Genomic DNA, 13,664 nt, shown 5'->3' on the forward strand with positions numbered 1-13,664 from the left:
CCTGTGCCATGGGTGGAGTTTTGTATATGTGTGTGTGTATATATATATATATATGATAAAATGTTAATATATAATAAATATGTTACGCTGTATCTCATTCCTATCAGACATCCAAATTAAGAGAAAGTTTAGAATTGCCAGTCATGTTGATAGTACTTTATTTTAGGGACAAATTCTTCAAAATAATAAAGAGAATCTAGAAAAAAGCAAAGAACAAGACTCGGGCAAATAACTCCCCCTGTTCTTTTGAGACATCTGCCTCTACTGCTAGCATTGACTGCAATTGGATCATACTGTGCAGAAGGTAGATGGGACAGAAATAGACAACAAAACAGGAAAAATCATCTGCCTCATCTTTATGTCTAACACTAGAAGAAACCACATTTTTATTTAAACAAAAAAAGTGCATCAGTCTTATTCTAAATATACATATGACACAGATAAGCTATAAAGTCATGTCATGCATATTTTATTTGCAGAAGCAATGTCATTTCAGCCAGGAAGACACTGTAAGAACATACTTGTTCTTAGTAATTTACTTTAGTTGTTTATGAGCAATCTGACAGTGAGATTTTCTTTGTTGTTTTGCCCTGAACAGTATGTTCCCGGTGCTGCAGTCAGCCTGAACTACTCTTTACTTGTCCTTTTCATTTAAGCGTGACAATTCTTTCCAAGACAAATTATTCTACAGAATATCTCAACTGCCCATCAGCATGACAGGAGACTGCTATCAAGTTAAACAAGTGGGAAGTTCATAAGTTTACCTGGAAATGTCTTCATCAGCAGTGAGCTCCTGTTCCATCAGTAAAAATACTTGTACCTGAAGATCAAATGCTACATTTTAATACCATTTTTTAACAGACTGTGACTCAGGAAAATGCTGTAGAGAAGCCTGAGTAATAAGCCTTAGAAGAACTGTTGTTTGGAGCTTTATTTCCATTCCTGGATGATAAAATAACCCACTCAAGTATGACTGGAAGCTGGTACCCTGAAACTCTTTCATCCCTTATATATAGGCTGAGTAGCACAGGGGCTGTATATGAAACATATGACTCTCATGGCCAGGAAACCTCTCAGAGGCTAATCCCCTCCACTACTTAGAGAGAGAGCTAAGCAGAGAGCAAGACCTAAAGGCACTGAGCATAAAGAATCACATAAAGGAGCAGTGAAACTCAGGTGTGAATTCCCAGAGATGAGATAGTTCTCTGCACTGAACGTAGTTCCAGGACTGCAGTAACTTGCATAAAGGCCGAGGACAGCACAGGAAGCAGAGGGCCACACTGCTCCCAGCTCTTAGCAGATCTTACAGAGTAGAATGGGATTCCTAATATTTATAGTATTGACAGCGTACTGGTTTTGGCTGGCATAGAGTTAAATTTATTCATAGTGACTTGTATGGGGCTATGTTTTGGATTTGGTCTGAAAATAGTGTGGATAACACACTGATGCTTTAGTTACCGCTGAGCAGTGCTTACACAGCATCAAGGCCTTTCTGCTCCTCAGACCACTCTTCTAGCAAGTAGACTGGGAGTGCACAAGAAGTCGGAGGGGACACAGCTGCGAAAGCTGACCTCAACTGACCAGAGGGATATCCCAGACCATATGACATCATGCTCAGCAATAAAAGCTGGGGGGGGTGGAGAATGGCAGGGGCTGCCATCGCCCAGGGAGTGGATGGGTTGGTTGGTAGTACACAATTGTTGTCTTTTGTATCACGTGTTTTTCCTGGGGTTTATTTTCCTCTCTTTTTTCAAATGATTAAACTGTCTTCATCTCAACCCACAAGTTTTCTCACTTCTTTTCCAATTCTTCCTCCGCATCTCACTGCAGGAGAGAACGAGCGAGCAGCTGCATGGTGCTTAGTTGCCAGCCGAGGTTAAAGCATGACAGACAGGCTCAAAATTAAGTGCATCTATTGCTAAAACTATGCACTTGATCCTTAAAATACTTTATATAACTTTTCTCCTTTTATTGCTTAGATCTGTGGCTAACTAAGGGCTAGGTTAGGAGCCAACAGATAAAAAAAAATAAATAAAAATCATAGTAGCGACTTTGATTTGCTATCTGTGTTAGCCAGCCCCTTAGGAACTACTTGGCTAACAGGCTAAATGGACCACAGGATACATCAGCCTCTCTCCTTCATTCCCATTACCAAAGCTGAAACCTGTGTGTGAAACAGCCAACAGTGGAGACTCTGCTCATAGCAGCTCTGAAAACAGATGTTTATCTTGTCTTGTTATGCAGTGCAAAATAAGAGAAAGAAGAAATTCAGGTCAAGCCTCGTACAAATCTCTTTCCAAAATTTCAGCTACAATGTGATCTGAAGCATGACTATCAACTGCCAATACAACATAGATTCTGACTCCTTCTTTATGTGGCTTCTCATCCGCATTGCTGGAGGAAGAGGGACGAATGACCAGGAAAGTAGAAACAGGGAACAAAGAACAAGACAGGAATGGGAACAGCAGAGAGTGTACACATATGTAGGCAGAAATTAAAGTAGGAGTCAGGAGGAAACAATGAGGGTAAATGCATATTTAATTCAGGAGACATCTGAACAGCATAAATAGCATAAGGCAACAGATGTTCTATTTGGTTGCAAAAAGCAGACATCAGAACTATGAAAATAAGTCAGCTTACAGTTTGTGTGTCCATTGTACATTTACATGCACATTATCCAGAAGAGATTTTCTTAAAACCATTGAAAAATGAGATGTGTCTCAAATTTGCACCCGTCTCCCAAATCATGAATGCTAACTGCAACTCACCAGTTCAGTGATCATGGTAGGCCAAAGCGAGGTAAGGTGCTGCGGAGACATTCTTAAAAGCAATACTCTGAAAAACAGGAACACTTGGGAATGAAGGGTGGGCACCTGCGGCAAACGGAGACTTTCTACCAGCCTTTCTGAAACAAAAAGCCAAGAAGGTTTCCTCAGTTCACAGTAATTCCAACTAGCATTTTCTCCTCTCTTCATTTCCTCTCCATTTTTACTTTTTTTTTTTCCTTCCCCTCCCCCCCACTATCTGTCATGTTACTGTTTTAGGACTTTGCTACAGTTTTATTCTGTCAACATAGGAGATAACCACTTTCACCAAGCAACCAACAAAAGTGAGAAACCTCAAAACAGTGCAGTTACATGTTTTTGTTAAAGCTTTTCACACAAATGCAATATTGCATCTGGGAGTTTTACTCACCCTATGCAGAGTTTACCCATTCCAAAAAGAGGGGTTAACAGATTCCAAATAACACAAGAACAGCCCAAACAGCTAGGATATATATTATTAAAAGGCTGCATCATCATAGTACATGTGATATTACACAGGAACAATATGCTCTTATTTAACCATAATTGCCTTTAAGTATTCAAAACAGAGTGAGATTTTTCAGTCAAACCAACACATGCACTTTGCAATTCAGACCAGTAAAGCCACCTGATGTCTTGAACATAGTAAACCCAGCTACTGACTTACTGTGGAAAAAAACTTCAGAAAATAAATCCTGGAACAAATGAAACAAAGATGATGCCAATCAACTTTCCATATAGAGGAAGAGACCAAAGTGTCCAACTTGGTAACGCTAAAAGACAACATATCTAGAAGAAGCTGCCATAATTATTTGCATCATCTTTGATTAAAACCAAGCAGCTCCCATTCTCAATCACGTCATGTAAAAGGTCACTGAAAGAGACCTTTAAAGGTCATCTAGTCCAACCCTCCCCTTCAATGAGCAGGGACATCTTCAATTTGATCAGGTTGCTCAGAGCCCCTTCCAACCTCACTTTGACCTTTTCCAGAGGCATCTACCACCCCCCGGGAAACCTGTTCCAGTGTTTCACCACCCTCATTGTACAAAATTTCTTCCTGATATCTAGTCTAAATCTACCCTCTTTTAGTTCAAAATCATTACCCCTTGTCCTATCGCAACAGACACTGCTAAAAAGCCTTTCTCCATCTTTCTTATAAACCCCCTTTAAGTACTGAAAGGCCACAATAAGGTCTCCCTGGAGCCTTCTCTTCTCCAGGCTGAAGAACCCCAATTCTCTCAGTCTGTCCTCAAAAGAGAGGTGCTCCAACCCTCTCATAATTTTTGTGGCCCTCCTCTCGACCCACTCCAACAGGTTCATGTCTTTCCTGTGCTAAGGACTCCAGAGATGGACGCAGTACCCCACGTGGGGTCTTGTTGGAGCAGAGTAGAGGGGCAGAATCACCTCCCTCGACCTTCTGGTCGTGCTTGTTTAGATGCAGCCCAGGATATGGTTTGCTTTCTGGGCTGTGAACGTACATTCATAGAATACCAGGTTGGAAGAGACCTCCAGGATCCAACCTTTCTTGGCAAAAGCATGGTCTAGACAGGATGTCCCAGGACGCTGTCCAGCTGAATTTTAAATTAAATGATATATTTTTACTTACCTTGTATGTCTGGAAGGTATTTCTGGTATTGGTCTATCTCACTACTAAAAATTGCGAAAGCCAGTCTCTTCAGGAGCATAGCGCGCTGTTCCAACTCTACATCTCTATTAGCAAACAGATTGAGTGAACTGCTCTGAGCCACAGCCACCCGTGCTGAAAGAGAAAATGAGTAAGTGCAGAGACAAACTTCAGATTTCCCTTCTGTTTGACTTTAAGGTACAAATAACTCTTACTTTCATTGCATTACTGTAGCTCAAAAGGAGCCATTAAGAAGATGCACGTTTTGCAATTCGTATTTTTAACCGCAGTGATTTAAAACAAATTTCGAAAAAACACTCATAAGTATAAGCAATTGTGTCTGAGTTTGGGAGCTTTTGAGAGGGAGTTTAGCTTTTTTTTTTATTTTATATTTAAAAAAAAACACAATTGGCAGGTATAGATGGTCAGTAGTTTGGAATGTGCAGAATCAATTTTCCCTTAAGCAGAGTTAGTGTCAGACTTCAGAAAAAAACCCCAAACCACCACCCAACGCTCCCTCACAGACACTCGCTCTGCTTAATCAACTTTGCCATGTAGGCAAAATTCACTGTAGGCCAGCATGGCCTCAAGTTCTCTCATTTCAAGTGATCTTGTTTATAGATCTCCAGAAACGGGTATTTGAAGAAAACACAAAAACCACTGAATAATTCAAACAGGTTGGAATAAAGGCTCAATAAATGTTTTCTTCAAGATACTTATTTTCCCTTTTTTAATGTTTGCCATGGAGAAAAGGCACTACTACATCAATAAATACAAATACTTACTCATCAAATCTCTGAATGTGGTTTTGTCATGTGTCATCAAATTATCCATAATAGCTCTCCAACTAGAAGAGGAACGTTGTACACACATCAGAAATGCAAGAAAAAAGCAGGAATTTACAGGAATATTTACAGAGCTTTTACTGCTCTTAACTAATTCAGGCTCATGTTTGCTAAGGCTTCCAATCCAAGCTCTCTGCTGCAAAGGTACCATTTACTTGGCGCAATTTGAGCTGAGACTGTAAAATATTAGCCTCTTTTTCCTCGTAGAAATTAAAAAAATATCATCTTGAAATTGGAAAAAGAAAATAGACCTGTGCATACAAATATACCTTCGGTAAAAGAATTTCACACTTCACGGGGTAATCCAAAACACAGAACATCCCTCTATTTCTCCCAACAGAGATCTGTTGGGAAATTTTGGTCCACATTACACATCCTCTTGTGTAATGGTATATATAAAATTTGTAACAGCCATTGATATAAGCAGAAAAATTAAAATCTTACTGGTTAACACAAGAAGCATCCATCTGGAAGAAACTGGAATCCATAAAGAGGTCAAAGGCTTCCTTTTTCCATGCTCTCCTTGTATACTGATACCCACTAAGACTGCTTAATAACTGAACACAGGCTCGATAGCTGGATGCATTGTGAGCACTAAACAAAAAGAAGTCAACATGAAACAACTTTGAATTGTTGCTTTATAGAAACTTTGATAGATATCTAATCCTTATCATGCCTGTTTCAACTTAAGTGTCACACATCAAATTTGAACTGGCTGTAGAGATCTACATAAATTCAATAAATTGTAAAGATACCTGTGATTACGGAGGTAGGGAACAACATAGTGCATAATATTTACAAGTAAGGGAATAACCCTCTCTTTCTCATCACTGTAGAAAACCATATCCAAGAGATGAGCCAAAACCTAGAAAAGGAGAGGAAGATATGTTATCATGCACTCCCAAATTGCTTTTTATCTACTACTCAGCTTTTTTTTTTTTTAATAATGTCCTTACTGAATGTTCAAGTTTATGATAGAAGTGACTGAATTTCAGGTACTATACAAAACCCAGAGTATAACCATCCCATCATTTTTAAAACAAACACAGAAGTGTAAGCTTCTGGGCAAAGCATTCTACAGAATAAGCTACAAACAAAAAAAAAATTCGAAGACCAATTGCAATTTTCAGCAGTAAATAACACATACCACTATTAACGCACAAAATTTGCCACCAAAAAAGTTCCCTATGCTACACATCTGAAAGGCCATGCTTTACCTTTCCCTCATCTCACTGAATCTTTATAACTGTTTTGGTAACAAAGTTTTATATATTGTTACATGATAGGAACCAGAATCCATTTGCATCAGCTTCTTTCCACAAACTTCTAGCCCAAAGCTTTACACAATATAAAAGGTTACTATAAGACAGTATTTATTACATCTGAGGAGACATTTACCTCAGAAAGTAAGGTCAACGCATGGACACTATAAACAGATGGAGTTATGTTTGAAGTTTCCATCGCTGGAGACAACATATCTAAATGAAGATAATAATAAAAAAATGTCCAAAGTTAGTTTTCTTAAGCCATTATTTACCTCACAAGCATATTTTAATAGCATGTATTACGAAGATGTACAGACTTTACCAGATACACTGTGTAATGCCTGAACAATACTGAAGCATTTTGAATGTATTCAACTATAGTAAGGCTATCCTCTTTGTTCATTTTAGCCTGATAATTAATGCTTTATTTAAAATAAAGATAAAATGAAGCTACCTTCAACATCTGACTCTAAGTTGTTTCCATCAACCATAATCTTGGGGGAAGGCTTAACCTCTAAGTTTCGTCTTAGCCAAGTAGTCTGTTCCAAGGAAGAACCAGCAATCGCCCCAATGGCATCCACTATCTTGTGTGTTACATCCTGGTAGGAAAAAAAACCGAAACAACCACCATTTCAAGAACTTTGTGCAGAAGGGCTGTATTGGTTGTCCGAACATGGGTTTTTATAGAAAAACTATATAACTAACTAAGCATAGAACTGTTTTCAAATCACTACTGTTCAATGTTATCAGTGATTAATAACTCCACAGAAAATGAGATCTTTTTCAACAGATTGTAAATAGTACTAAGTAGAAGATACTAAAGATTAATTTCAGGCTTCAGAACTGATGTATCAGATAATTCTAGTACATTTGAGAAAGGGTTTGAAGTTAACAGAATGAAAACCTGTAGATGTTCAGTACATCCTTCTGTGAGAAAAAGGGACCAAAATGTTTCCGTAAGAGTCCTTCCTACCACATATACTGATGCACTGGTTTTATGAGAAATTTAACTATCTCAGACAAAACCAATACAACCAACTACAGTTGTAAACATGCACGATTTTCAAATGAATAAAGGAATATCTTTAGGACATCTGTTCTTCCATCAAACTTAGCTTGAAATTGGTCATCGCTCCTTGGGGCGGTAGAAAAGGGAAAGCACACAAGTGTAATTTCCTTTGGAAAACTACACTAAATAAAACACTCAACTTACAAGTAATAAATATTTTAATTTTTTAACACTTATCGCTTAAAAATACTTTTACAGAAAATCCTTTGAATACATCACTGTCATTTATATGACTCTCTCAAATTATGCATTTATTGTTCAATATTTTCAAAAGAGACATACATACCACAAATTTCTTACCTGGAGATCTCTTTGGTCTTTTTTATTCTCCAGGCTCGGGTTTTTCATAATAAACTCATTAAGAACACTGAAAAAAACCCCACAGAGGTAGATCTGGATTTTATTCAGTAATTTTAAAAGTTAGGACAAACCTGAAGAAATTTACGTGCACAATACTTAATTTTGTAAACCTTCAGTCGTTGCTACTTCTAGATATTCTAGAAAACATCCTTTCAAGTTTCTTACGTTAATTTTGATCATAACATAATAGTTTATCAAGAATATGTTTGTCTAGACTACACACAAATATCTTTAGAGAAAATTTACTAGGGAAGATAAATTCCAGAAATTCAAGAAAATGGTCCTTGAAGCTTTATATAGAAAACATATTCAACATTTTATTCCTAACACTCAACAACAGCTTTCATGCTGGGAATGAATCCTTTCTAGTAGGCTGCAAATCTACACACACCTAAGAAATAGTCATTAAAGTCATTTTCTAAGTAAAATGAGAAATTTAAACCTACTGTTTGAAGAGCCTGAATGTCTCAAATAATCAGTGAGGTAAGATCGTGGCTTATATCAAATTACAACATAAAATTTAATATATGTAACCATTCTTCACAGAATAAACTAATTTGATAAAAACCCCACAGAACTCAGGCAATAGGCATTTGTCTCCACTCAAAATTAAGTGATAGAGATTTGAAAACACAAAATACTTCAGTACGATTTCAGACACTTACAGTTGAGCTTCTTTAGAAACTGCAAATACCAAAAGCACTTACCCAAGTATGAGGAATTGTCCCGGAGCTGGAAGACCGACCTGGATGGAATCCTTTAGCAGAAGCAGCAGTGCTGCCCAGCTGTCTACTAAGCTGGTCACTGGAATCCTAAGAGAGAGGGCAGCGACGGCAATGAAAACAGCATCATCACCCTCAGGTATTCCCCATTTTCTTTCTGCCTCACAATTCTCGTGTCAGATAGTGTTAATCAACACTCATACAGATTCTTTGGTTTTTCATTTAATATTAGGTGGCTACATCAAGTCATTAAGAAAGAAAAAGGAGGAAGGCAGAAGAACCGTGTACTCGAAAGACAGGCTCTTCAGTCCAAGGTTGGAGTGGTACCAATGAATTACAGCACAATTAAGATAAACTTTCCTTGGGCAGGGGGCAATATTTCCTGCAGGATTTTTAGGAGGGGGAAGAAAGGTGATGCAGAAATAGGGAAGTCACAAAACCCTTTCTTTTTTATAACAACTACAGTTCAAAACCATTCTTTCTTCATGATTTATATTTCACAGGCTGTTTCTCATCCTAGGGATTATAAAAAGATGTAAAATATTCAAATTGTCCATCTGCTTTTTGATGATGGAAATAAAATTTAACTTCTTGTCTTACCTTTGAGTATAAGCATAGAAAAACTGCAACATGCAGACTTCCAGTGAAAGATGTTTCTAGAAAGACATACAAAACCTCTGTTATCAGGAAGAAGAAACTGACTGACTTTTTTCTTTTTTTCCCTCTCCTCACTAGCCAGGGCAAAACAGACTATGCCATAATGTTACTGCAGCATCTGAAGATATAGCTTCCTTAATCGAATATTACAAATACCCACTTAGACATCTTTCTATAAAGTTATTCTTCCCTTTATTTATTCTCTCTTTTCCCCACTTCCCTTTCCCACCTGAAAAATCAGCCTGATGCTAGGGTATACACCTCTCTCCCTCATGTAAGAAGCCTATCCCCACAAAATAGTCTTGTACAGAAGCAGTAAACAGGATTCTGGAGTGGCTCAGTACATGGTAGTGACTTAAGAAGGTACGATTTTCCTCTGACAATTCATCCATCTATTGGATATTGTGAAACTTCTCACACTGTACTGAGCAGCAGCACTCATTACTTGCTCAGCTTTGTGAACGAAATATCCGTATCATCAGCATTGTAAGCTTTGGAAGGCGACATTAAGTAAATCAATACCACTACTACAGTTTTCATACCTTGTCCTTCGCTATGGCTGGAGGTTGCTTCAAAACTTCTTTCACTGTTTGTATAACAGTCTCCGTTCTCATAACGCTGATAGAACGAACTAGCTCGACCAGCAGAAGTTGTTCTTCGCCTGCTGTAGGAATAACCTAAAAGAATCAAATGTATGTCTCAAATTATCATCACAGATGATGCCTATGTCAAAATTAAGGCAGCCAGCCTCACAGGATTGATATGTTAGTAACTAATTGGTTGTCTAGAAACTTGGAATCACTTATTCTTTTCCTGAGGAAGTCAGGGAGATTATCTCATTCTAAAATAAACTGGTAGCACCCTGACAGTACAGTTGCTAATTAGAAATATAATATAAATACTCTCCATATTTCATAATATGCATTTTTTCACTGCAATGTATGACTTTTCTCTTTACCACTTCTAAATCACTCAAAGCTATTACCACTATTAGAAGTGACCACTGTAGTATAAACATACCTTTGTCCTAGAAGTATTTTTATTTTGCCTCCTTTCATTCCACACAAACGCAACAGCAGCCATGAAGTGAACACCATGATTCATTGAAATCGGACCCAACAGTTCGAGAATCTGCTGCCTCAAATTCTGAAATGTGGAAGCAGAACACATACACCTTTAGATAAGCACCTGAGCATTATGTTCAGAACAGCTAGCTATAAAGCCATACTTGGATGGTAACTATCACTAACTTTTATCAAAATGGAAGGATCCACTCAGAGGGTTCATAAAGCTCTATTTTACATCTGGTATTCTTCAATCATTTTTTTTCATGACTAAGACACGGGAAGATAAAATCCATTTGTTAAGTTTGCAAATGGTAATGAAGTGGGAAGCAACTGATAGAAAGGTACAGAACTAAAAATGACCTGAGAAACTCGAAAAGCATCCTGAAAAAAAGATGAGCTGCAATAAAGGGTTGATTTTTGCATGCAAATGTAGATATAAACAATTTTAGCAATTCAGGATGAGTAACTATTTAGATAGCAGTGCTACAGAAGAAAAAAAAAAGGGTCTTGGGATTATAGTGGATCACCACCTCATGATGACAACTTTGCAAGGAAGGGGAAAAGAGGATTCACAAATAGCATCACTTCATGGAAGACATGAAATATTTCCTCTGAAAGAAGATACCATGTACCACGCCCCGTTTTGGACACCTGTGCTAGTGTTGGGTTGGAAGGAGTTGATTTTCTTCATAGTAGCTAGTATGCGGTTATGTTTTAGATTTGTGGTGGAAACAGTGTTGATATTACAGGGATGTTTTAATTACTGCTGAGCAGCGCCTACATGGCATCAAGACCTTTTCTGCTCCTCACATCACCCCACCGGTGAGTAGGCTGGGGGGGGACACAAGAAGTTGGTAGGGGACTCAACAGGGACAGCTGATCCCAACTGGCCAAAGCAATATTCCATACCATATGACATCATGCTCGGCATGTAAAACTAGGGGGAAGGCTGGCGGGGAGGCTGCTGCCCAGGGACTGGATGGGCATCGGTTAGTTGGTGGCGAGCAATTGTTTTCATTTTTATCACTTGGCTTTCTTGGGTTTTATTTCTCTTTGTTATTTCTCCTTTCATTATAATTATTATTATCATCATTATATTTCAAGTATTAAACTGTCTTTATCCCAACGCACGAGTTTTCTCACTTTTACCCTTCCGATTCTCTTCCCAGTCCTGCTGGGGGGCAAGAGTGAGTGAGCAGCTGTGTGGTGCTTACTTGCCAGCTGAGGTCAAACCATGACAACACTTTACTTCAAGAAATGTACCACAAGCCGACAGAACTCAAACTATAAAAAGAAAATTAGTGATATGGAATATGATCTACAAGAAGGAGCAGAAATGGGTTTGTACAGTCAGGAGAAGAGCATGTAAGTGGAGATATAACAGTTATCAAATGCATACAAGGTAACTAGGAAGAAGAAAGGAAGGTCTGCCACGTGCCTCATGTCTACCACAAAATAGTGATGGACTTGCTTTGTAGCAAGTGAGACAAAGATTAAGAAGTAGGGGTTGTGGAGAAATCCTAAAAGGGGGAACACACTGCTCTAGGAGACTGAAATACTCACTGCTGAAACTCTTAATAACGTGGTTTTTAAGCATGACAGAAGTTATTGAGGCATACTTGGGTCAGAAAATTTATTTCCTGATCTGTCTTCTCATCCTGTTTTATATGACCTGAAGATTTCAGAGAAAAATGCACTTTCTACCTGTTTTCTGAAAGCCATTTTTATCTTGGACAGAGGTATTTCAGTAGGAATTGCCTAAGCTTGCAGGAAACTGCTATATACAATCCCAGAGCTTGACTATACATTTTATGCGCCTGCCAAGAGTGTGGTTGCCAAAGTAACCTAACTGTACTGAAGCTTAAAAAGCTTGCTTATACTTTAGACATACAATTTTGTTCCACAGTTTTGTGTGTTTTTAACCACATCCACCAACTACAAAGCAGCTACAAAAGCCTTACCTGAAAGCAATGAGGTGAAAAAGTAAAATAACCTGTCTTGACATTACACCAAACAAGCTGAATTCAAACAAGACTTTTTCATATACAGGATACGTTGAATGCTCTTTTGAATACTGTGGATTTGGGAAAACTAAAGAAAAGCTGGGATGTACAGAAGAGTTCATGTTTAACCAGAGTACAAAAGCTCCTTTTTTTCACAGAAGCAGTGTATTATTATGGGCCATCAACAAGTATGCACCCCCTTCCTTTCAGTGAGTAGGAAGCCCTAGGGGCAGCACAAATATGACATGGATGCTGTCTGTGCAATGACACGGAATCTTAGATAAGTTATTTTTTATTCCTTCAATCTGAGTGCCAAAGGTTGAAAAGGATGTATAACAGCATCGTTGCAAACAGTATCTTATAGTATTCAAATTAATTGAGGAAATCTTATTTTAAAACACTTCAAATTTAAGTGACAATTTCCTATTTAATAATGTGAAATATAAGTTTGAGCTGCTTCCAATAAGAGGACTGGTCAATGTTCTCAGTATAGTCCTATTTGACACCTTCTGAAGTTCTTTTTTTTGATTACTAGTTCACTATCTGTTATGACATTTCCCCGTGCACAGTGACATCACTGTAAGGGAATTGAATGAAGGACCTAAAAAGTGTTTGAGTATTAGATGTTTTAAGAGGAGAGTTCTCTTTTGTTAAGATTTAACATGAATATTTAATATCTTTTGAGGCATAAAAAGGCATAAAAGGATGGATTTAATTTTCTAGAAGGCAAAAAGGTGAGACATTGTTGTCTTCAGTTGATACACTCAAGTTTAAAAGCAGGTTCAATAACCATTTATAAAAGCCCTGTTTCTGAGGTGGATGAGTAGATGAGGACAAAGGTATTAATTTAAGGGAATAGAATTGGATTTAGTTTGACAGAGGTATGAACGAGCAACTTAAACTATATTATCTCTGGTATTCTAACCTTTGTTGACCCAAGATTAATAGTGGTAACAGATGCAGCAGCAGCAGTAGTTTTCTCTGAAGAGTCTGCAAGGTGAAGGATGCTCCACAGCAAAGTCACAGAAGACATGATCATATGCAAGATAGACAGGATCCCATTGCGTGCTTCAATCAAGTGCTTCTGATCTACATTAACCAAGAGCTAGTGGATTTGAAACGGAGAGGGGAGGAGGAGCATTAAATATCTACATAAACAGCATAAGTAAAACAATGTAAATTGAGACTTAACAGACATGGAAGCTTTCAATGTTAACTCTTTTTCAAAATAGTTTTTCAATAATTCTT

At 37.9% G+C, this 13,664-nt stretch overlaps 1 protein-coding gene across 7 annotated transcripts in view; it reads right to left on the minus strand.

Moving 5' to 3' along the window:
• Nucleotides 1-13,664, minus strand: part of DOP1A (DOP1 leucine zipper like protein A) — a 68,317-nt gene that overhangs the window by 6,728 nt on the left and 47,925 nt on the right. For 6 of the 7 annotated variants that reach the window (XM_063330073.1, XM_063330070.1, XM_063330074.1 and 3 more), the window contains 14 exons: nt 13,342-13,521; nt 10,367-10,492; nt 9,889-10,023; nt 9,290-9,345; nt 8,675-8,779; nt 7,908-7,974; nt 6,993-7,137; nt 6,672-6,751; nt 6,029-6,138; nt 5,718-5,867; nt 5,214-5,275; nt 4,411-4,563; nt 2,769-2,905; nt 765-820 (listed from right to left, as the gene is read on the minus strand). In XM_063330073.1, the coding sequence (XP_063186143.1) occupies nt 765-820; nt 2,769-2,905; nt 4,411-4,563; nt 5,214-5,275; nt 5,718-5,867; nt 6,029-6,138; nt 6,672-6,751; nt 6,993-7,137; nt 7,908-7,974; nt 8,675-8,779; nt 9,290-9,345; nt 9,889-10,023; nt 10,367-10,492; nt 13,342-13,521 (1,562 nt within the window). Of the gene's footprint in view, nt 1-764; nt 821-2,768; nt 2,906-4,410; nt 4,564-5,213; nt 5,276-5,717; nt 5,868-6,028; nt 6,139-6,671; nt 6,752-6,992; nt 7,138-7,907; nt 7,975-8,674; nt 8,780-9,289; nt 9,346-9,888; nt 10,024-10,366; nt 10,493-13,341; nt 13,522-13,664 lie in introns of those variants that run through there. The other variant, XR_010070419.1, reaches the window with a different exon arrangement.

This window comes from Chroicocephalus ridibundus, chromosome 3 (assembly GCF_963924245.1).
Source record: "Chroicocephalus ridibundus chromosome 3, bChrRid1.1, whole genome shotgun sequence".
Lineage (NCBI taxonomy): Eukaryota > Metazoa > Chordata > Aves > Charadriiformes > Laridae > Chroicocephalus > Chroicocephalus ridibundus.